Source organism: Eptesicus fuscus, chromosome 13 (genome assembly GCF_027574615.1).
Source record: "Eptesicus fuscus isolate TK198812 chromosome 13, DD_ASM_mEF_20220401, whole genome shotgun sequence".
In the NCBI taxonomy this organism is placed as follows: Eukaryota; Metazoa; Chordata; class Mammalia; order Chiroptera; family Vespertilionidae; genus Eptesicus; species Eptesicus fuscus.
Genome location: NC_072485.1, coordinates 45,809,836 through 45,835,245, shown reverse-complemented (window position 1 = coordinate 45,835,245; position 25,410 = coordinate 45,809,836). Strand labels below are relative to the sequence as shown.

The following is a 25,410-nucleotide window of genomic DNA, read 5'->3' as shown; positions in this document are numbered from 1 at the left end:
AAGTCACAAATGTAAGAGTTAAGAGCATAAAACTTCTAAAAGAAAACAGGAAAAAATCATACTGTGTAAGTTTTAATGCATCAAAGATACTCTATAATAAAGATTAAGTGGTAAAATGGACTTGAACAAAATTAAGAACTTCTCTCCCTTTCAAAAGATAATGTTAATAAAATAAAAATTCCACTGCGTGGGAGAAAATACTTGCACTTCATATATTTGATAAAGAATGGGCATCCAAAATATGTAAAGAATGCTCAGAACTCAATATAATAAAAAACCAAATGACCCAATTAAAAATGGACAAAAGAACCCAGCCAGTGTGGCTCAGTGGTTGAGTGTTGACCCATGCATTCCCAGTCAGGACACATGCCCAAGAGTAGTGGGTTTGATCCTCAATTAGGAGCATGCAGGAGGCAGCCAATCAATGATTTTTCTCTCATTATTGATGTTTCTATCTCTCTCTCCCTCTCCTCTCCTCTCTGAAATCAGTAAAAATATATTTAAAAAAAACAAACAATGTCTAAAATTAAAGACTGACCCTGCCAAGTGCTGGTGAGAATGCAGAGCAAGAACTTTCATACCCTACTGATGTGGATGGAAAATCATATAACCATCTTAGTAAACCGTTTGGCAGTTCCTTCAAAAGGTGACCATACACCTACCATATGATCCAGCCATTCTACTGCCAGGTAATAATGTAAGATAAATGAAAGTGTATGCCCACACAAAGCACATGAATGCTGATAGCAGCTTTATTTGTAATAGTTCTAAAGTAAAAATAATACAAATAATCTAATAATTTCATTAACCAATGGCACCCAATACATTGAATTAAAAATAAAAATAAAGCCTGGCTAGCATGGCTCAGTGTTTGAGCACTGACCTATGAACCAGGAATCACAGTTCAATTACAATCAGGGCACAGGCCCGGGTTGCAGGTTCGATCCCCAGTAGGGGGTGTGCAGGAGGCAGCCAATCGATGCTTCTCTCTCATCATCGATGTTACTAACTCTCCTCCCCTTCCTCTCTCTGAAATTAATAAAGCCATATTTTAAAAAAATAAAAAAATAAAGACAATTACCATAAAATAAAATTAAAACATAATAATACAAATATGCAATGGATAAACAAATAGTGGTATATCCATGCAATGGAATAGTACTCAGCAATAAAAATATTGAACTATTAATACACACAACAACATGTATGAATCTCAATTATTCTGATGGGCACAAGTCAAACAAAACAGAGAACACACAATATAACTCTTATGTATATAAAATTCTAGAAAAATCCCAACTACCCTATTGCGACAGAATCCAGATCAACAGTTGTTACTAAGGACTAAAGGACGAGTAGCAGGAAGGGGAGGTAGGAAAGGATTACAAAGGGGCACATGACAAGTTTTAGGGGCAACCAATTTGTTTATTATTTTGATTATGGCGATGGATTCACAAATGTATACATATGTCAAAACTATCAAATTATATACCTTAAACATATGCAGTTTGCTATATACTAATTATTCGTCAATAAAACTGTTCAATTTTTTTCTAGAACTTGCTACCGTTCTCCTTTTCTACTACCACTATCCTGGTGAGAGAAATCACTTCTATCCTGTGCTTCAACAATAGCTTGAACCTTTCCTTGCTGTTCCCTCTTTTCCATTCTCTGCACTGCAGCCAAAGTGATCTTTTTAGAACATAAATCTATTTGTGTTGTTTCACTACTCAATATTCTTCAAATTTACTCATAAAATAAAGACCCAACGACTTATTCTTACCTACAAGGTCTTACCTATTCTCGCTCCTGCCTGAATCCTAGTTTCTTTCCCATCTTGTCCTCCCTCTTTTCCCCCTTTAACTCTTCTGCTTTCTCTTGAAACTTGCAAAAATTTTTTCTGGCCCAGGGCCTTTGCACATGCCAATTCCTTTTGGCTGGGACTTTGCCCTTCCAAGTGAACTCCTAACTAACCTTCCTTTAGCTTCAGCTTCAATGTTACCACCTTCAAGCATCCTTTTTGGATGTATCAGACTAGGTTAGGTCTTGCCTATGTCTCCACAGCACCAACCACATGTGTAAATGATTATCTATGCAATTTTTTTGTTTTCTATCTTTCCCTTCCCCACTTCAAGAGTGTAGGGATCATTATGTACTTGATACCTAGTGCACTGCCTAGCACACAGCAGGGATTTAAAAACATTTGTTGAATAAATGACAGAGGTAGAACTGGGACTCACTTCCTGACCCAGAACTCACTCTCTGACTTCCAAATTAGATTTTTCTCAATCCACTCTTTCAAAATCCATCCTTCTGGATCGGACAGCCAAATGTACTTTTCCTTTAGTTACTTAGGTCTCAAGTTGGTAATAATGATCTCACTTATTTGTGGAATCTAATGAACATAATGAATTGATCAACAAAATAAGAACCCAAGCATGGAGGCATGGAATAGACTGACATACCTAAATGTGGGGTTGGGGGGACAAGAAGAGATAAACCAAATAACCTATATACTTACTAGAAGCCCGATGCACGAAGATTCGTGCCAGAATGGGCCTTCCTTTCCCTGGCTGCCAGCACCGCTTTTGCTCTGGTCCGGAGCCGCCTTTCTACTTTCCTACGCTGCTCACAGGCCCAGAGTGGATGGGGATGGGGAGGGACACCCCACCCCACCCCGCCCCGCCCCCACCAAGTGGCGGCTGCGTGTGCAAATTAACCACCATCTTTGTTGGTTACTCACTCCTGATTGGCTGTGGGTGTCACGAAGGTACGGTCAATTAACATGTTTGTCTATTATTAGATAAGATATGAATAGCCCATGGACACGGGCAATAGAGTAGTGAAGACCTGGGGGGTGGGTAGGGGCTGGGAAGAGGGGGGGGAGTAGGAGATATCTGTAATAGTATCAACAATAAAAAGTATATTAAATATAATAAAAATTTAAACCAAAAAAAAAAGAAGAATGTACTAGAGCCACATCTTAAGTATTAAACACGTTAAAACCAAAGTAATGGACTCAGAAAAAAAAGGTTAGCAATGTTAAACATAGCTGAATTGGGTTTTTAAAAAATCAGTCATGCTCATTTTAATGATACAATTATTCTGGAAGTTATACCCCAAGAGAGTTACAAAGTTAATTAACAAGAGAGTTAACAAAGAAGGAAACTGGCTGGAGAGGAGGCTAGAGAGACAGGTCCTGTCGACAAGCAGTCACCGCTGGCTGCTGAGAGCTGACCGCGAACCAGCACTGCCATGTTCCCAGCACAGCAGTGGCCTAGATTCTCAGTGCCGCCGAGGGTGGGGCTGAGAAGGTCAAGATTGCAACCATGGCCATGTTCCAGGACGGCTTCCTAAGAAACAGCCTGCCTTTCCCTCCCTTTCACTCCCCCACCATGTTTATAGACTCCCCTTAATTAGAGCATTTCAGCATGGAAGCATAATCCAATCTGAAAGAAAATTTCCCTTGAGAGCCATCTGTCAGAATTAGACTACACTTAGCTACTGGACAGTCAGCCTGCACTGTAAATACCACAGACTGCTTCGATTCTCCGAAGGCTCCAAACTCATTTCCAGGCAAGCAAACACCAGTCCAAGGGACGAAGCTTTCTGTCAGGAAACTGGCTCGCTGTTTTGGACAGTAACGCTTCCACGGGTAGAAGATCATTAAAAGCAGTCCCAGGGGGACATTCTACCTGACCAGCCTCACCTTTCTTCAGAGATGAAAATGCCATCCTTGACAACTCTATTAAGTCCCCTTTAGTTGTTCTAGGTTTGCAGGAGATATTTTTTCATTGAGATAGACTGTCCCCATGGAGATATTTGCTTGCATAAAGGGGGACCAAGTGGAGCCCACTTTGGCTTCCTATAAAGTCAGCCCCCCTTTTCAGGAGCATCCAGCTGGCCACAAACACACACACACACACACACACACACACACACACACACCTGACTTTGGTACCCATGCCAAAGCACAGCAGACTCTTGCTCAGGAAAGGAGTGGGTAGGGTGGAGGTCAGGGGGGATGGGCCGCTTCTCTCTTTCTTCATCATTTCCATACATCTCAGAGGTCACCTGATTCAGGGTCTGGCTTGTGTCATCATAACCCCTTTCCCATTGTTCCGTTCTGTCCATCACACTGCAGTAGACCCCACTGTGGCCAGGTCAATGCACCCATCCCTGAGCTGCTGGAGTGTCGGCTGCTCACAGCTCATCGCGGCATTCTCCTTGGGAGAATTCCCCTCAGCTGATGGGAGCCCCCTTAAAAATGACTGGCAAGTTCTACCCTCTCTCCACGGGTGGCCCATAGCCAGGGACAAAGGCAAGGTAAAGAGGGAGCCCCATGTCTCAGGGAGGGATACCTCTGTGGTGCCTTTCAGGCTCTGCAGCTGCCTGTGGGGTCAGGCTCAGGGCTTTAGCTGAAGCCCCATCTTTTCCTATCCTGCTGCCCTTACTTCCTTACAGATTTTACTTGAAAGCAGTTCCTCAAGAAATCACCTGGACAAGAATCCCAGTTAGCCTCTGCTTTTAGGGAATCCTGCTAAGGACACACACACTATATTGGCGCTATTTTCATTTCATTCACCGGTTCACTCATTCACTCAAAAAGCATTTATCATCTACCTCTTCAGTTAAGTACTGAAGACACAGTCAGAGACTTTGTCTTCAAGGAGCAAGTAGTTAGAGGGGTAGGCAGGATAGATACAATCAAATGCAATACCTGCTGTGAAGAGATACATAGAGGATACCTGGAGAGCTCCCGGGAACACTAATTTGTTCCTGGTGGATATAGGAAGAGTTTGCAAGGTGATGGTTAAATGTTTAGTTGAACAGAGAAGAGGAGTGGAAGTGAAGGTCACTGCAGACAGAGAATAGTGTGTGCACAGAACAAACACACGAATGAACAATTAGAGGGAAGCAGAAGGAGTAACAGAGGGGATTGGTTGTCCAAAACTTATGGCAGACATTGCTACTGGAGCCCGGGCTTGTCAGTTGCTGAGCCCTTAATCCTTAACACAGCTCACCAGTCAGCTAGCATCCATTGACTAGACTTAGTCCTCAAGATCAAAGTACTTGGCCATATATATTTTTTCCCCATATGTTTTTATGTTCATCTTCAACTGCAAATCTCTAAATCTACAAACTTTCCTGTATCTGCTCCCACATTTTTCTCATTAATTCCTACAATAAAGGAAATGTTGTTTATCTAAAGCCAGCACTCTACCTGAATTTTAGATCCTGTCTCCTACTTTTTTAGAGAAATTGCTTTATTGATTATCCTGTGTTATATATCTACTAGAGGCCTGGTGCATGGATTTGTGCACCAGTGGGGTCCCTCGGCCTGGCCTGCACCCTCTCACAATTTGAGACCCCCACAGGGGATGTCAGATAGCTGGTTTTGGCCCAATCCCTGCAGGCCCGATCCAGACAGGAGGGAACCCGATCCTGTGCATTGAGTGACTGTCCCTGTGGCCAGTGCACATCATAGTGACAGGTCGACCAGTCGTTCGGTTGCTTAGGCTTTTATATATATAGATTAGAGGCCCAATGCACAAAATTCATGCAAGGGTAGGCCCTCACAGCCCCGGCTGCCTTGGTCCTCGTAGCCACCCTGGCTCTGCTTCAGCTCTCACAGCCCTGGCTTCTTCCAGAAGGTCGTCCGGACAGTCGATCAGCTTTTTGGCCATTCGGTCAATTTGCATATTACACTTTTTTTATTATAGATGTTTTTAAACTCTCTCTGTACTGACTATTTTCATTAGATTTCTCATTCAATTGAGGTTCCCACCTCCCCCCTCCCTGTAAAAGTAATTTTTATGGACCTGGAGAACATTATGCTAAGTGAAATAAGCCAGTCAGAGAAAAATAAGTATCACGTGATCGCACTCATTTGTGGAATATAATGAACAACATAAACTGATGAACGAAAATAGATCCAGAGACATAGAAGCATCCAACAGACTGTCAAACCTCAGAGGGAAGGCAGGGGAGAGTGTGTGTTGGAGGGGTAAGAGATCAACCAAAGAACTTGCATGCATATAAGCATAACCAAGGGACACAGACAAAAGAGGGGTGAAGGCTGGGGCTAGGGGGATGGGGGCGGGCTGGGAGAGGTCAATGGGGGGAGGGAAGGGACATATGTAATACTTTCAACAATAAAGAATTTAAAAAAATAAAACAGAGTAGTAGTAAAAAATAATAATTAAAAACATTTATATATCGTAAAATTTAGAGTTTTGTTAGATTGTTCTATGAATTTTGACAAAAGCATAGAGTCATGCATCCACCATGACTGCAATGGAGAACAACTCCATCACTCCTCCAAAATTCCCTCTTGTTGGCCCCTTATAGTCAACTCATCTCCCCATCCCAACTCCTGGCAACCACTGATTTGTTTTCTTTCTCTATAATTTTGCCTTTTTCACAATATCATGTAAATGGACTTGTGAAATGGAATGATATTGTGAAAAAGTATGTAGCCTTTTGAGTCTGGGCTTCTTTCACTTAGCAGAATGCACCTGAGATTCATTCATACTGTTGTGTGCATATTGTGCACATATTGATTGTTTCCTTTACTGCTAAACAGTAAGTATTCCAGTGAATGGATGTAACAGTTTATCCATTTACGCACTGAAGGACAGTGAGGCTGCTTCCACTTTTTGGTAATTCTGAATAAGACTACGATAAACATTCACATACATGTTCATAGAAATTTTTAAAATATCCTTTTATTTCTCTTATAAATTTACTGTTTTTCAAATTTCATTTAAAATAATCTAAATGTGGGTAGACTGTATAGAGAAAAATATCAGTATCCCCTGCTATCTTCTTTGAGCTGTAATATTGCCTCCATATATGCTCACAGGAACCCCAACAGAGCCAGCCTGCAGCTTCCTGCCCATCCTCTTTGTGAAGCCCAAGAAAGAACAAGGAAATAGAATCAGAAGTGATCTCACACTTGAATTTAGTTGCAAAAACCTTTAACAAAAGATTAACAAACCAAATAGCTGAACACGCACAATAAGATGGGCTCCCCTACTACTGTTGGGATTGTAACCTGGTTAAACCACTTTGAGATATAATTTTTTGATCTAGCAACTCCATTCCTAGATATATATACCATAGAGAAATCCTTGCACATGTTTGCCAAGAAACATGTATTAAAAGTATACATATTGCAGCATTTTTTCTAAAATAAAAAATAAACTTACTCAAATATCCATTGATAACAGACTAGATAAATAAATTATGATATGTCATTACAATGGAAAGCTAAAATACCGCTGCCAAAAAAAAAGAATCACAGTACATACATGAACATAAATGAATTGATACAAATACTGAAAATAGCAGTTTGCAGAAGGATTGCATGTTATAGTTTCTTTCACTTAAATTTCAAAAATAGGCAAAACTGAACAACCTACTTTTATGTGGTAAAATTATTTTAAAAACAAGAAAATTATAGGTATGAAACTCAGTATACTGATTATCCCTGGGGGGGAATGTGGGGATGGAGAAGGGATACACAGGGAGCTTCAGAGAGGCTGATAATGTTCTCTTCAGCTAAATTCCGATGGACTGATGATGTACTCTTTGTAATTTTTAAATCATACATATATACCCTTGGATGTGTCACATATTTCATTTAAGAAAGAAAATGCTTTGTCCTGGCACATACACTAGGATAAAAGCTGTCAAAGTCTCTGTCAGAGACCTATAGCATTATTGATTCCTTCTTTCAGACGTTCTGTTGGGCAGTTCTATCACCCTTCCCTCCCTCTGAATAATCTAGACATGAGGGGACAACATGTCTGAGAGGCAGCGAGTGACGGGGTGGGATCTGGTGGACTCTCCCGGAGACACAGCTCATTAGACCCCGGTGATGGCCCAGTCCATGCACATCCACCGCATAGAAGGAAGTTGGCTCCACTGTCGTCAGCTGGACACCAAGGCTTTCCATGGGGCTTTTCAAATGGTTGTTCCCTTGGGACCAGTTATCCAACCAGCCTTAAGTGTTTTCGGTGCCACATGTATATGGTGTACTGGAGCTGCTCCTACCACCGGCTCCAGCTGGCAAGAGTCAATGTGAGTATCTTTGCCAAAACTGCCTTCAGTGATGTCACATGGGTACTTCAAATCAGCCCCTGCTGGCAGTATTTACACCACGGAAATAAACAGATGCTAAATGTCAGGTTCCCTTCCTACCCCTCCCACCTCAGCCAGGTACACATCTATCAGGACACCATTGAGTATGGCATAGCCATACATATTCAACTGTGAGGAGCATGCATCGTGGGATTTCCTAGAAATTTATGTCGTCCGCTGAGTGGTTCCAGGTGTCTTCTGAGATTAGGTCTAGAAATAGCCCCAGGATCTTGGAGGTAGACCCTGCCACTATAAATCAGCCACTATAAAATACTGGACTTGGCAATGACTCAGAAAGTAAAATTTTGATGGAAATGTAAGCTTTTTCATTTCTTAGCATTAAAATAAAGCCAATGCTGTTGTAAACCATACCCTTCCCTTTTCTGAACTTGGATCCACACGGGCATAGAGGGAATCTCATGAATTCTAGTGTTTCCATGTGAGGAGGCGGGCATCTCCTCCAAATCAGAGTCAAGCTGCGATGACCACAGTCCCATTGAAAGTCTCTGAGCCAGTTTCTAAGTAGGTCACTGAGAGAGATTCCTGAAGTGCTCAATGCCTACTGGCCAGAAAGCCAGAGATGAGGAGGGTATACTAAAAATGCCAGGAGCCCATAAAAAAGAACAAAATCTTACCATTTGCGAAAGCATGGATGGACCCTAGGGAGTATTGTGCTCGGTGAAATACGTCAGACAGTTATATGTGGAATCTAAAGAACAACATAAACAAACTAACAAAACAGAAACAGACACAGAGAGTGAACTGGTAACTGCCAGAGGGGAGAGACATTAGGGAACTGGGTGAAAAAAGAGAAGGGATTAAGAAGCACAGATTGGTAGTTACAAAATAGTCACAGGGACGTAAGTAAAGCATAGGACATACACTCAATAATATTGCGATAACTATATATGGTGCCAACTGAGGAAATACTGAGGGGAACACTACGTAAAGTATATAATTGTCTAACCATTAAGCTGTACAGCTGAAACCAATACAAAATAAATTGAAAGAAAAAAAATAATACAATTGAAAAATAATAATAAAACTGTTAGGTCAGGATAGGTTAGCATAGTTTTAAGAGGTTACTCTGTACATTATCATAAGGTAAACTTTTACTTAATAAATAAAGTGTTTAAAGGTTAAGTGAAAAAATGTATAAATAAGTAAAAATAAAAATTCCAGGAGTATGGGCATGACAGCTGACATTCACCCAGACCACTCAGCTCATGCTCTCCCTTCCCTGACCTCCCCAGATGCTGCCTTCTCTCCCGTGGGCTGATTTGTGTCCCACAACGATGTACTATGCCATTGTTGATTGATCTGGCTTCAGAAGTTGAGAGGTTTAATTAAACTATCATGTTTACATTCAATAATTGCTATTTTTTGTTCTTCGCAGGAAGGTATGAGAATTTTTACTTGACTGCTAACATTTATAAAATTCATAATCTGCTTGGAGAAATAAAGAACAAATTTTTTTAAAAAATTAGTTCATAGGCTCAGATCTGTATAACATCTTCTAACCAAATCAGGCCCTAAAGCCTCACCAAACTAGCGCCCTCTCCCCCCCCCCCCCCCGCCCCTCCACTCCCTTAAGGAGCATAATTTTATTCAATAAGTGCTTACTAATTATTTCACTTCTAGACACCATTCTAGAGGCTGGGCACACTGTGGTACCCAAGCCAGATATGGTCTTTGCACTCACAACTGTCTAATGGAAAAGAAAGAAAATTGAACAATTAAAGAAGGTCTGATAAATAATGATAGAAGTAGAGAGTGTCATGGAAGCAAATGCCAAAAAAACCTATCATAGTACAGGGCTCAGGTAAGAGTTCTGTGAGGAAGTGGCATTTAAGCCAGGGAGAGAGGGGAAAAAGAAGGAGTAAACCAGCATATATCATACATTTTAAAATTATGACCCAAGGATATGTTTTCATTGGTTTTTAGAGAGAGAAAGAAAGGCATCAATTTGTTGCCTCACGTACGAACCCTGACTGGGAATGGAACCCACAATAACCTGGGTATGTGCCCTGACTGGGAATCAAACCCACAATTTTTGGTGTTCAGGACAATGCTCCTGCCAGGACCATATATAATAATTTGAACTGACTGAGTTGGCTGTTGAAAAACTTAGTCCTAATTTCCCCATTATCCAGCTGTGTGACCTTGGTTGAATCTCCTAATGACCCTCTACTCCGTTTTATGTGGTAAAGAAGGACTTTAGATTCCAGGACCTCTAAGAGTCTTTGTGGCTATTCAATCACAAGGCAAACATATAATACGTAGATTACTATTCAGTTAGTACAAGTAAAATCTGCTTTCTGAACAGACTTGGAGCAATGCAGTACACAATGCTTATAGTAATAGGTTAGATGGTCACAGAAACTCCTTTAGGTAAAAATACTGGATTATGAAATCCTTTTAAATGCATAGCAAAGCTCCGTCAGCAGATGACTGGATCAGAAAACTGTGGTACATCTACACAATGGAATACTATGCTGCCATAAAAAGAATGAATTCTCATCATTTGCAGCAACCTGGATGGAATTGGAGAATATTATACTAAGTGAAATAAGCCAGTCAATGAAAGAAAAATACCACATGATCTCACTCATTTATGGATAATAAAGAACATTATAAACTGATGAACAAAAAGATAGATACAGAGACAGTAAAGCAACAAACAGACTTTCAAATTACAGGGGGAAAGTTAGGGAGAGGTGGGGGAGACAAGAAATCAAACGAAGGACTTGTATGCATGCATATAAGCATAAACAATGGACGCAAAACTCTGGGGGGTGAGGGCATGTATGGGTGTGGGGTGGGGGGGTAATGGTAAGATATGTACACATATAATACCTCAATAAAAAAATATATATAAAAATAAAAAATAAATAAATAAATGCATAGCAAAGCTAACGGGACAGAAATGGAATTATTCAGTGGCCAGAACAGTAAGAAAGCTTGTACACACACACACACACACACACACACACACACACACACACACACACAGGTGAATGAGCTCCAGAGCTAGAGCGTAAATGGAGGTACATGTAAACCTCTCAGGGTTTCGTGCCTGGGTTGTAGAGGACTGTAGGAGCATCCTGCATAAAGCTGGGGTCCTAAAGATCAAGGGTCACATTTTTTTTTTTAAGAATATATTGAGGTTTTGTAATTCTTCTTTTTAAAAAATATATTTTATTGATTTTTTACAGAGAGGAAGGGAGAGGGAGAGAGAGTCAGAAACATCGATGAGAGAGAAACATCAATCAGCTGCCTCCTGCACACCCCCTACTGGGGATGTGCCCGCAACCAAGGTACATAACCTTGACTGGAATCGAACCCAGGACCCTTGAGTCCACAGGCCAACGCTCTATCCACTGAGCCAAACTGTTAGGGCAAGGGTCACATTTTAAAAAGATAAACACAATAGAATATCTGTCTTACATACATAGATGCTCAAGATCTTTCCTGTCTTGGACAAGGATTTGCTCTAGGTAAAGCAATATATATACTAGAGGTCCGGTGCACAAAATATGTGCTCTCAGGAGTGGTCCCTCAGCCTGGCCTGTGCCCTCTCACAGTCCAGGAGCCCTCAGGGGATGTCCAACTGCCATGGAGGTGGAAGAGGCTCCCACCATCGCCACTGTGCTCACCAGCTGTGAGACCAGCTCAGGGCTTCTGGCTGAGCAGCGCTCCCCCTGTAGGAGCACACTGACCACCAGGGGGCAGCTCCTGCATTGAGCGTCTGCCCCCTGGTGGTCAGTGTGCATCACGGCAACCAGTTGTTTCGCAGTTTGGTCAATTTGCATATTAGCCTTTTATTATATAGGAGGATATCCCGCTTGCCAGTTTTTAACCACCAACACAAGCCTAAACTTACAGATTTGGAACCTATAGTTATCCTACCTCTGTTATACAAAAACACACACGCTCAAAGTTCAGTTTAAAGTGGCTGCATGTTGGTAGTTCACCTAGGCATCTGGTAGAAATAATTGTAAATCATCTCTGAAGAAATGTACTTTCAACCTAGGGCTTGGAAACTTCAGAGGCCCTCCTGGTCCATGAGGTCTGCATCTGAAGATTCCACTATCAATCCGTGGTTAGCTGAGTCCAAAGATGTGGAACCCATGGATGCTGAGGGCTGACTAAGGGACTGGAGAATCTGCAGATTTTGATATCCATGGGAGTCCTGGAACCGATTCCCCATAGATAACCAAGGATGACTGTACTGGCAATAGTCCAAGATAGATGAGCTCACAATAATAAATCACTAAATATGTGAGACAACAAGACATGGTAAGTTATGGAGTGGATGGAAATGCCAAACAAAAGAATCAGAGCTGCAAAGGTTATAGCTATTGGAGTTATGAGCAACAGAATATAATATATATGTATATATGTACATGGGTATATATACATATATGTATATGAACATGTGCATATATGTGAACATACGTAAACATATGTACACTTATATACATTTATAAAAACTAACTATGCATGGAAGGGTAAAAGAAATAGAAAAGGGTACTGAAAGTAAATTGAAGAAATAAAGAAATTAGCAAATATGCTAAGCAAATATGAAAACACATAAAAAATACTTCTACAAATAGAAAGAAGAAAATGGCTAAGAATTTTCCAGCACTGAAAAAAGGAAACAATTTCAGACCCAGGAACCAAATAAATTTTAGACACAGACAACAGGGGGGTGAGGGCATGAGTGGGAGGGATGGGGGATAATAAGGGGGGGATAAGGACACATATGTAATACCTTAATCAATAAAGAAATTAAAAAAAATTCAGTCAGGATAAATAAAAAGAAAGGCCCACTTAGCAATTTTATAGTTAAACTACAGAACACTAAACAGGAGAGCAAAATCTGGAGAGCAGTATGAAAGAAAAGGAAAATTACATACAAAGGAATACTTATTAGACTAATTGTTGACTTCTCAAAAGCACCTGGAGGTCAGGAGACTACGGAATGACAGCTTTACAATGCCCCAAATCAGAGTAACTGAGAGTTCTATGCCCCCAAAATTTTATACTCAGAAAAACAATCTTGTAAGAAGAAAAGCAAAACAAAGGAGGTATGGCTCTTTGTTGAAGAGTATTGCCAGCCTATGGAGACCCCACAAAAGGCATCTAGAGAAATAAATATTCCATCTTCACTCTCCTCCTTTTCTCATTGTCTGAACCTAATTAGAAGCCACTGACTAAGGGAGATCTTTTCAGTTTGTAGAAAAATAAACAAAACCCCCAAAGTATCTAGGGGCACTGAGCAGAAGCAAATGGAATGTATCCAAACTAACACTCCCAGCCAATTTTGTAGACCAAGAATCACACTGATCCCAACCCAGACAAGGACCACACAAGAAAGTAGGTTACATGTACCACTCAGGAGCACAAATGCCAAAAAATGATAAACAAAATATTAGCACACTGAACTCAGCAATGTAAAAAACAGGTAATCATACTAGGAATATACGATTGGCTCAAAATGAGAAAATTAATTAATGTAATTGACCAAAGTAGCATATCAAAGGGAGGGGGGAACCTCACAGGATCATAGCATTTGATAAAACAACTATTTGTGATAAAGTTTTAGTCAACTAGTAATAGAAGAATACATTTTTAATATTATAAAGATAACCATAAACTATCTTTAGAAAATTATATCAATGCAAATACTAAAAACATTCCATTTAAAATAAGGAAAAATCAAGGGTGACTACTACCATAATTATTACTCAGCATTGTTTTGGAACTCCTAGTCTGTGCACTAAATATTTTTTTAAAAAATAATAAAAGGTATACAAATTAGAAAGAAACAAACTATCATAATCCACATGACTGATTATCTACAAGGAAATTTCAGAAGAATCCACAATCCAATTATAAGAATTAATAGTTTTGTGAGATTGACAAATAGAAAATAAATATACACAACTGCATCACTTTACAGCAGCGCTAGTTAGAAAATTCAATTTTAGAAAATATACTATTTAAAATAACAAAAAATTATCTAGCAATAAATCTAACATGAGACATGCAAGATTCTCCTGTAGAAAATTGTAAGCCTCAAATGATAAACTTTAAAGAACTAAATAAATGGAGAAATGCACAATGGTCACAAGTAAGAAGTCCAAGTCCAAACAAATACAAGATAAAATTTTGTTTAACTTGACAATTAGATTCTAAAATTTATGAGAAAAGTCAAGTATCAGTCAAGGCCTAGATCAATGCTTAGAATTTTTTTTTTAAGCTGAAGAAACAAGAATTTTGAGGCCTTTAGCCCTTTTGGATTTCCTCCTGGATAAATAAATTAATATTCTTCACAAATTCTATGGATATCAAGACTTCTCCAGAAATGGACAGGGAACTCTTAGTCCCAGGAGAGTGCTAACATGTCAGTGATCTTGGGGCAGAACATCCCGTGGGCTGCCATTCTATATTCCTATCCCACCGGAAACTGCTCTCGAAGATGTTCCCACCAAGAATCAACCTTACCCACATTTTTATCACTGTCCACTCAGTGTTGCTCTTTCCACAAAGTCTCTGGAAGCAACTTACAGCAGATCCCTATTGAGCTTTTTTGTTGTTGTTGTTAATCCTCACCCAAGGATATTTTTTTCCCCATTGATTTTTAGAGTGCTTGGAAGGGAGGGGGAGAGTCACACACAGAGAGAAACATCAGTGTGAGAGAGACACGTGGATTGGTTGCCCTCCACACGAGCCTCAACCAGGGCCAGGGACTGAGCCTGCAACTGGGGTATGCCGGAAACAAATCTGGGACCTTTCAGTCTGCAGGCCGATGCTCTATCCACTGAGCCAAAATGGCTAGGACCCTGTTGAGCCTTTTAACAACCATTCCAGCTATTTTATAGAATTCATTTGTCAAAAGATATAAATTGATGTCACACCAGATGGTATGACCAAACTCCTTCTAGCAGGGCTCATCACTGTTGGCAGATAGTATCTCAGCTTAGTAGTATATCCAAGGGGACTTGTCAAATACTCCAATGAGAGGGTTCATTCTTGAGTCATTCAAAGCAGCATAAGCAGCCTGGACATCTTGTTACTTTAGAGCCTCTCTTGCTGCCTACTAATGCAGGAATAAGTATAATCCTTGCTTCCCCCTGCATCAAGTTTTTGGTTTACCAATATCACACTTTTCAAGTTTGAAGAAATCTCCCAAATCACTTTAGTTTCAACCCCTGATGCTCTATGCACCTTCTCCAGCTCCTCCTTTTCTTTCCTGTCATTATGATAAAGGCCAGCAAACCACCATGCTACACTTCACTGATCTGAGCAGTGGGACAAAGTTGCCACTGGTACCTACCTGGTGGCATGGAGAAGATGCCCAAGTGTGAGTGAGTCCCCAGTTCACAAACATGGCTGAAGATGAGAAAATACTAGTGTGGTTATTTGGCCATTGGGCAGAGAATGTGCGTTCTCTTTCTGAGCAGAGAGACAGCCTCTCACTATACGGGCTCCAAACTCAAGCTGGATCATGGTCTGAGCGGAGTAAGGATTGGGTGTTTGGTGTCTTTGGATGGCAAGGCAGAGACAGAGAAAGGGAAAGGAAGATGGAAAGAGGAAGAGGAAGAGGAAGAGGAAGAGAAAGAGCTAGAGAAAGAGAAAGGCCTTAGAAGGGCCATATTCCAGAAGACAAGCTAACAGTTACCTGAGGGGAAAAGGTGAAAGAAACAAGTGGCATTAAAATATCAGAGTGACCTAGGAAAGTCCAATTTTCCTTTCTATTTCAGGAGTGTCAATGCACCTCTGCAGGATAATGAAAAGGATGTAAATTGAGTAAAAATATCACCATGCAAGTCTAAATAGCATGCTATTAAACAATTATTGCGTTATCAAAGGGATCAAAGAAGAAATAAAAAGCAACATGGCAACAAATGACAAAGAAAACACAACAATCCAAAATCTATGGGACACAGTGAAAGCAGTCTTGGGAGGGAAGTTCATAGCTCTACAGGCCTACCTCAAAAAGCAAGAAAAAATGTTAAATTATCTAACCCTACAACTCAAAGAGTTGGAAAGAGAGCAACAAGAAAAGCCCAGTGTAAGCAGAAGGAAGGACATAATAAAGATCAGAGTGGAAATAAATGACATAGAGACCAAAAAACAAACAAACAAAAAAACAAAAGATCAACAAAACCAAGAGCTGATTCTTTGAAAGGATAAGCAAGATTGATGAACCTCTAGTCCAGCTCACCAAGAAGCAAAGAGAGGACCCAAATAAACAAAATCAGAAGTGAAAGCGGTGAAGTAACAACCGATCCCACAGAAATAGAAAGGATTATGAAAAAATACTATGAACAACTCTATTCCAACAAAATGGACAACCTAAATGAAATGGACATATTCTTAGAAAAATACAAGATCCCAAAACTCAATCAGGAAGAATAAAAAAACCTGAATAGGCTGATAACTACTGAAGAAACTGAAGCAGTGATCAAAAATCTTCCAGCAAACAAAAGCCCTGGTCCGGACAGCTTTACAGGGGAGTTCTACCAAGCATTCAAAGAACTAAAACCTATTCTCCTCAGACTATTCCAAAAAATTCAAGAGGAAGGCACACTCTCAAGCTCTTTCTATGAAGGCAGCATTACCCTAATTCCCAAACCAGATAAAGATACCACAAAAGAAAAAGAGAACTACAGGCCAATATCCTTGATGAACATAGATGCTAAAATCCTCAACAAAATTCTAGCAAATTGGATTCAGCATTACATTAGAAAGATCATAAACCATGACCAAGTGTGATTTGTTCTAGAAATGAGAGGATGGTGCAATATCCACAAATCAATAAATGTGATACATCACATAAACAAATTGAGAAACAAAAATCACATAATCATATCAATAGATGCAGAAAAAGCATTTGACAAAATCCAACACTCTTTCTTGATAAAAACTCTCAGCAAAGTGGGAATAGAGGGATCATACCTCAACATAATAAAAGTCTTATATGACAAACCTACAGCCAACATCATACTCCATGGGCAAAAACTAAACTCATTTCCCCTAAGAATGGGAATAAGACAGGGATGCCCACTTTCGCCACTCCTGTTCAATATAGTACTGGAAGTGCTAGCCATAGTTATCAGACAAGAAGAAGAAATAAGAGGCATCAAAATTGGGAAAGAAGAAGTAAAATTGTCCTTATTTGCAGATGACATGATACTATACATAGAAAACCTCAAGGACTCCATCAAAAAAACTACTAGGTCTAATAAATGAATTTGACAATGTAGCAGGATAAAAAATTAACACCCAGAAATTTATGACCTTTTTATACACCAATAATGAATTCACAGAAAGAGAAACAAACAAACAAAAATCCCATTTACCATTGCACCAAAAAAAATTAAGATACCTAGGAATAAACTTAACTAAGGAGGTAAAAGACCTGTACTCGGAAAACTACAGGACATTGAAAAAAGAGATAGAGGAAGACATAAACAAATGGAAGAACATACCATGTTCATGGATTGGTAGAATCAACATCATTAAAATGTCCATATTACCCAAAGCAATCTACAGATTCAATGCAATCCCTATTAAAATACCAACAGCATATTTCAAAGATCTAGAACAAACTCTCTAAAAATTCATCTGGAATAAAAAAATACCCCGAATAGCCACAACAATCCTGAGAAAGAAGAACAAAGTTCGAGGGATCATAATACCAGATATCAAGCTATATTACCAAGCCACAGTTCTCAAAACTGCCTAGTACTGGCACAAGAACAGACATATAGAGCAATGGAACAGAACAGAGAACCCAGAAATTGACCCAAGCCATTATGCTCAATTAGTATTTCACAAAGGAGGCAAAAGCAAACAATGTAGTCAAGACAGTCTATTCAATAAATGGTGCTGGGAAATTTGGTCAGATAAATGCCAAAAAAATGAAACTAGATCACCAACTTACACCATACACAAAAACAAACTCAAAATGGCTAAAGGACTTAAATGTAAGATGGGAAACCATAAAAATCCTACAAGACTCCATAGGCAGCAAAATAGCAGACATATGTCGTAGCAATATTTTTACCAACACAGTTCCTAGGGCAATGGAGACTAAGGAGAAAATAAACAAATGGGACTACTTCAAAATAAAAAGCTTCTACACAGCAAAATAAACCATTAACAAAACAACAAGAAAGCCAACTGCATGGGAGAACATATTTGCCAATGCTATTTCAGATAAGGGTTTAATCTCCAAAATTTACAGAGAACTCATACAACTTGACAAAAGGAAGATAAACAATCCAATCAAAAAAATGGGCAAAGGATCTAAATAGACATTTTTCAAAAGAGGACATACAGAAGGCCGAGAGACATATGAAAACACGCTCAAAGTCAGTAATCATCCGAGAGATGTAAATCTAAACAACAATGAGATACCATCTCACACCTGTCAGAATGGCTATCATCAACAAATCAACAAACAACAAATGCTGACGAGGATGTGAAAAAAAAGGAGCCCTCTTGCACTGCTGGTGGGAATGCAGATGGGTGCAGCCACTGTGGAAGACAGTATAGAGTTTCCTCAAAAAGTTAAAATGGAACTCCCATTTGACCCAGTAATCCCACTATAAGGACTACATCCCAAGAAACCAGAAACACCAATCATAAAGGATATAGGCACCCCTAAGTTCATAGCAGCACAATTTACAATAGCTAAGATTTGGAAACAACATAAGTGCCCATCAGCAGATGAATGGGTTAAAAAACTGTGGTACATCTACACAATGGAATACTACACTGCTATAAAAAAAGAAGGAACTTTTACCATTTGCAACAGCATGGATGGAACTGGAGAGCATTATGCTAAGTGAAATAAGCCAGTAGGAGAAAGATAAATATCACATGATCTCACTGATATGTGGAATATAATAATCAACATAATTTGATGAACAAGAATAGATCCAGAGACAAATGGCAGGGGAGGGGGTGGTTAGGGGTGGTTAGAGAGCAACCAAATGACTTGTATACATACATATTAGCATAACCAATGGACACAGATACTGGGGCAGTGGGGGCTTGCCCGGGGTGGGAATGGCTGGTGGGAGGGAGAGGGGAGTGGTCCATCAGGAAAAAAGGAGACATATGTAAAACTTTAGATAATAAATAAATAAAAATATCACCATGCAATCTCGTGGATATATGGCCTCCCTCCAGGATCATCGGCCCTCTCTCTCTTGAGCTCTAAGCTGGATTTGACCTTCTATAGATTGACACTGCCAATGTCTGCAGATCTTTGCAGGCTGCTCTTCTTGTAGCTTTGATTCAATATTTGAAAATGCGATGCCAACTCTTCTCAGCCATTCTCATGTCTGGGGTTAAAGGTGAAGATCTCATGAGGAATGCCTCTGAACTGAGCTGATCTGAGAACATGGGTAAGGACTTGTGCTCTTAGCTTCAGATTACAGTCAATAGGATGCCAGGATCCATTTAGCACAAACAACCTAAGAAACCTCTAAAGAAAATGTGGTGAGGAGGGCAGGTAATATCTACCGCCTATTAGAGAATTGCTGAGAATTAGAAAGTAGAAACAAGCGAAGGTTATTCTTGAATATTGTTTTCATCAATAGTTCTTGGAAATTTCGGAGTGAATATTGTGAACGCCCTGTTTCTAGAAAGACACGAGGAGGTTCTGAAGCCATAGTTCTATGCATATTGACATGAATTTCATACTTTGCCCCCCCCAAATAAAATAAGGTATAAGCCCTTTATTCGCATGCTGACCAAGAAACACCTCCACACCTCCCCCCAAAAGACGAAATGCTGGACTTACGTTGGTGACATATTCGATGTCCTTCCAAAGGATGCACTCCCTGGGGAAATCAGCCAAGTCTAAGAAGTGGTCTACCACCACCTGGCCGATTAAGTCATGGCGGGAGAACCTGTCAAAGTCATACACAGAGAAGTGCAGCTTCCGGGCTTCGAGGTCGTTGTAGGGAACCGGAAACAGAAACACTTCGTCAAACACAGGGTTCAGGGTCTTCCTGTGAACCTTCGTCTGGTGTTTTGTTTTCCGATCCGGAAGCAAGTAGATCTTGACATAAGGATCTGAGGTCCCGGAAAAGTCCTTGGCGGGCAAATTGACAGCTTTGTGAATCTTCACTATGAGCTGCTCTAGGTCACAGTCATATTTTAAAATAAAGTTCAGTTTCCCACAGGCTTTGCTGTTACTCCTTCTCCCATCATCGTTGTCCAGTGACCTCTGCTTGTATAACTCCGGTTTAATGCGGCCGATCCCGGCCAGCTGTTCCTGTTTTTGCAGCTGCTGGATATTGAAGTCCGGGTTCGACAGGTTGAGTTGTCCTCGGATTGAATTATGCCTTCAGTGAGGAGCAAGAGAGGACAAAGTTACTACCTCGTTAGCTACAGGTCTTTCAGAAACATGTGCCTGGGATGTAGGTAGACTGTTATGCGCCGTTAGATTAGGTCTGTGGGCCTTCCCCCACCCCCTAAATTCAGCATGCTCATCAATGTGAGTAAGCTGCTCCCCAAGGCTTGAAACCCAAAATTGAGGGCTGGTGTCAGGAAATGAAATGATTACCTGTGACCTGGGAGCTTTAAAGGTTTAATGCACTTTCTCAACTAATAAGCCATTAAGAAAGCTTATCTAGCTGGGTGGGATGTAAAGATGTGTTCACGCTGGTTTAAAAATAAAATTATTCACTTTTTTATACAATGTCATCCTGAAACTGAAATAACTGTCTGTGTATCTTCCTAAGAAGAATGAATCTGTCCCTAAATTGCACACACTTTCCTGTCACTGGCTTACCGCTTTCTAAGGCTGTATATTCTTACTGCTTCAAATCAGATAGTTTCCCCACAAGAACACAAGTTTTGCTTGTGTGACGGTGGAAGTATGGGACAGGATGTGTCTGCTCGCAGTGGACCGCGTCGGCTCTGACAGGGGCGAGTGACAGCTATGTGAGTGTCTGTGACGCCACGTGGGTAACTGCTGAGCAGCAGGAAGAGTTGATTTCTGTAATAAACACTATGGGCATCAAAGGGAAGGTAAGCTGCTATAAATGTATACAAGGATTCAGTCAGGGAAGGTTGGATACCGACATTTGCATATCAAATATTTGCTAACAGAATCGACTCTTCACCCTATACTAGTAAGCTTATTGGTTGGGCTAGAAGCTTCCCAGAAATTCTCTTGGAAATGTGCATCATCATGTGGGTCTCCGTAAACGGAAAGAAGCAGTCATTACATATAAGGTTTTTCTTAAGGCTATTTTTGTTTGTTTTTAGCTCAGAGTTCAGAGTCATGATACTGTATTTTCTGTAGTCTCTCAATAATCTTAATTAAAATAGCCTCTCGCTACCAGGTCAAAAGCAACAGCCGGCTGTCTCGGATGGATTGGTAAATATGTAGTTGGAGAGGCAGAATAAACATTTGAGTTTATCTTCTTTTCCTTTCTGAAGGCTACTTTATAAAATAAAGATGCAAAAGAGGGGTAAATAGCCCCCGAAACATGTTTAAAATTATTCTCCCTTGTCATTCAGACGTTGCTATGCTGAACATTCCTCTTTGCCCTAAAATACACTCGTAGTCACTGAGCTGGTATAACAAGAGCACAATCACAGAGCTGCCATTTGCACCTGTCACAGCCAACACAGTCCACCACAAGCAGACACGCACCCCAGGCACAGACATTGCCACGTGAGCAAAAACTGTGTGGTCTGAAAGTTTCTGCTGTGAGATTTTAATTTCTCACAGAGAAACCCACAATTCTAAATTTCCTTTGTATCTCTGGTTTTTCAGGGGTAGGGAGAGAGACAGGGGATGCTCTTAAGCACCTAAATTGCCTCTCTGTGCAAGTATAGCCAAGTCACTCCCTTGTGGAGATGCTGACCTCTGGAGTGCTAGAAAAGAGCTTTAGTCCTGCTCTGCTGGGATCTCTGGGCAGAGATGACTGGCAGGGAGAAGCGAGTACCCAGCCCTATGCAGAGGCCTCAAGGGGCTGGTACCAGCTCTGGCTTCCTCTGCTGTTGCTTTTTCCCTCCAGGCTGGCTTCACACAAGAGCCACGTTGGGGTCTGGAGTCAGTTCGCATCTATGATGGCCATTCTGGGAACTCTTAGTGACTCCATTTAAATACTAAAAGTGCTCCATCTAGACTCATGGGATATGTCTTCTCTGCACCAGCATCTGTGATGGGACGCCGGTCCTGTGTCCACGCCAGCCCCAGACTCTGCTGTCACTTCTCCCCCGTGATGCTCTGAGCAGCCTCTCTGTGCATCACAACTTACCTTCCCTGTTTTGGAAAGACTGGCTTCAGATTTATCACAGGAACATTTTGTCTTAACCCTTATCTGCAGGACGAAGCCAGCCATGTACATTTACATTTTAATTTAAAATTACATGAATTTGGCTGCTTAGCAATGGAACACACTCTGTTTTCCTTGTACATTTTCTTAAGACATGAAATCTGAAGAGAAGTAAGTCCTACGTGTTCCGCTGTTCCCAGCCAGGGGGTAGAGGGAGTGCATTGGGGAGGGCATTAGGGAGAGATTTGTATTTCAAAGACCAAAACATCCCCTCAGAAAGCAATTAGGATGCCTCCATTCCAAATTCCAACACAGCTGAAGATTCCTTTTAAAAACTGCGCACAGGTATGAACACTATTATCCACCCAAATGTTTTACGAGTTTCATTCTCCACATTCCCCCCTGCCCCCCTCAGAATCACACTTACTCTGGGGAAAACAGTGGAACCCACTGTAAGGCAGTGGCTTAAAGCAGAGAGCAGGGACTGTAACAGGCCAGGACAGTTCTCACTCCCTGGGGCTCTCTTTCAGTCGCTTTCAATTTCCTTCAGGAGAGAGTCATTGATTCCCGGAGTTGGAGGCATGGGCTAGAGATGCTCAGGGCAGCCAGAGAACCAAGGTAACTCATCACCTCCCTGCATACTCTCTGCAGCTCTCTGGACTGAGAAATGAGAAAGTAGAGCAGGGAGCCTGCCCCAGGGACATGGAGAAGAAGAGAGGTAGAGGAAATGGAAAATCAATATTCCATGGCTCTCCTGGGTTATTCAAATGGAGTTGGGAGGATAAGCAAGTCAAAAGCAAGACAGAGGAAAGATTCAGAGCAGAGTGTTGTGGCCTGGCTCTGGGCACCCAGGTGAGGAATTCTGAAATGGTCAGTGGAGGTGGTACCTGAGTGCAGTAAACTGGAGGCCTTGCCCCGCCCGCCAAGGCTCTAGAATTTGAACGCTGCTGAGTGACACTGAGAATGTGATAAGGAGGGATCTGTGTCCGAGGCAAGCGTCCACTGAGCAGGACTGGGGAGTCCAGCATTTTAGTGTTCTCAGGGCTTAATGGATACAATGAGTGGAAAGAGAGAGAGGAGGTGAGCCCCAAGGATGGGTGTGATAAGGAATGCTGTACCTACATTACACCCTAACGCTGTCTTAGAAAGCTGGCCCTGGAGTTGAAACTCTCCGCTTGGTCCCCACCTCCCATTACAGGCCAGTTTCCTGTCTGAAAGAGGCCAGGATGAGAACTTCCTGTACGTGGCTGTCCCAGACCCAAGCTGGAAGACTCGTGGTTGGGCCTGAAGAAAGCCTAATTTCAAAGATGACTAACACAATCTAGGAAGCAGACTTCCCCTAACGAACTCAAAAACACACTTCCAAGCCTGAAGGGATCTGAGCCTGGGGTTTAGTTGCAGCCAAAGGTGAGGAGCAAAGGTGCCCAGATGCAAATGGCTTTTCCTCCCCTCCTTTCCTCAGATTCAAATGAACCATGTCCAGCGTCCCATGTTGAGACCTCCAAAGTCTCAGTCCTGGAGCCATCACCCAAAAGGCCAACTTCCTACACTGGATCTTAAGAAAGAGAACATTACTGCGATTCAACAAATTTGAATGTGCAAAGCAAGGTGTCAGGTAGGGTAGGAGGGAGAAAGAGGCAAAACCTCTTCAATGCCTTCAAGGAAATGACGCCCAGACGGGTGATTAACTATAAATCAGGGCAAAGGGGGATTAAAAAATCCACAACTGGAGGTTAGAGAGCCAAAGAAGCAGACAGAGGGGGAAAAAATGCCTCTGGCTTGGAAAACTATCACAGAGGAGATGGAACTTGAGCTGAGCCTGCCTGGCCTCATCCTTATCCGCCTTCAAGCTGACACTCTAGACCTCAACAGGGAAATTAACTGTGTGTTCCTCTTAGTTCCCAGCTCTCCAGCAAGATGAGGTCTCCAGATCTTCTGCCCCAGCAGCTTGCACCTAACATCTGCACTCAGACCACTAGCATCCCTCCCATCGCTGGATTTCCCCTGTGCAGCCACGGACAAGGGGCTCTTCTATCCTCCCTCCTCTCGGGGCCCCCAGCTCAGAGGTGAAACTTGGTCGATCTTCTCCCTAGTTCTGGGGCATCCTTGTTGACAAGGCTTCAGGGTCCAAGGAGAGGGAAGAGAGAAGCAGATTGTTATTTCAGAACCATCATGGGTTTCTTTACGAAGCTCAAGTCAAGACAGGGAGGTTTGGAAACAGTGGAGACATGACTCTGTTTCCCTTCTTGAAACTCCCCTGGTGACGGGGAGGAGAGAGTTGGGCTGTCCTGATCCACAGGCAGACACCAAGGAAGGTGAGTGGCAGACAGGACAGATGCAGTTACCTGATTACAGGGCAGGATGGGGAATCCGAGGCTTTCTTGTAAGGGGATTCACAGGCTTCTAGAGTGAGAGAGATGATGAAGATATAGGCATCAAGCTTTGGTCAGTGGAGATGTGTGGTCAAGTATAGTTAGATACACTAAAGCAGTGATGGCGAACCTATGACACGCATGTCAGCACTGACACGCGTAGCCATTTCTGATAACACGCGGCCGCTGAGGCGGCCGCATGCCGAGGATAAAACATTTGCTGCTCCTGAGGATGAAACATTTGCGACTAGAGTCTTGGAGTTAGTTTTTTCCTCAAAGTGACACACTACCCGAGTTATGCTCAGTTTTTTGGCGAAGTTTGACACACCAAGGTCAAAAGGTTGCCCATCACTGCACTAAAGCATAACCAGATTCTTCCCACTTCCTCCCAAGTAAAACAGGTTTAAAACCTTGATGTCACCTTCAAATACTGTATCCCCACCCCCATGACTAAGATGAGCTATGTCCCTCATTCCTGAGATTAGCCTTAGAATGTCCCCAATTACCTAGTCTGTGGGCTTTTGAGGCCAGAGCTATATCTTTTTTCTCTTTACTAATAGCATATAATGTAGAAC

At 41.5% G+C, this 25,410-nt stretch overlaps 1 protein-coding gene across 1 annotated transcript in view; it reads right to left on the bottom strand.

Moving 5' to 3' along the window:
- Positions 1-25,410, bottom strand: part of SYT9 (synaptotagmin 9) — a 134,322-nt gene that overhangs the window by 45,237 nt on the left and 63,675 nt on the right. The window contains 1 exon segment of the mRNA XM_054725679.1: positions 19,970-20,516. Coding sequence (XP_054581654.1) covers positions 19,970-20,516 — 547 coding nt within the window.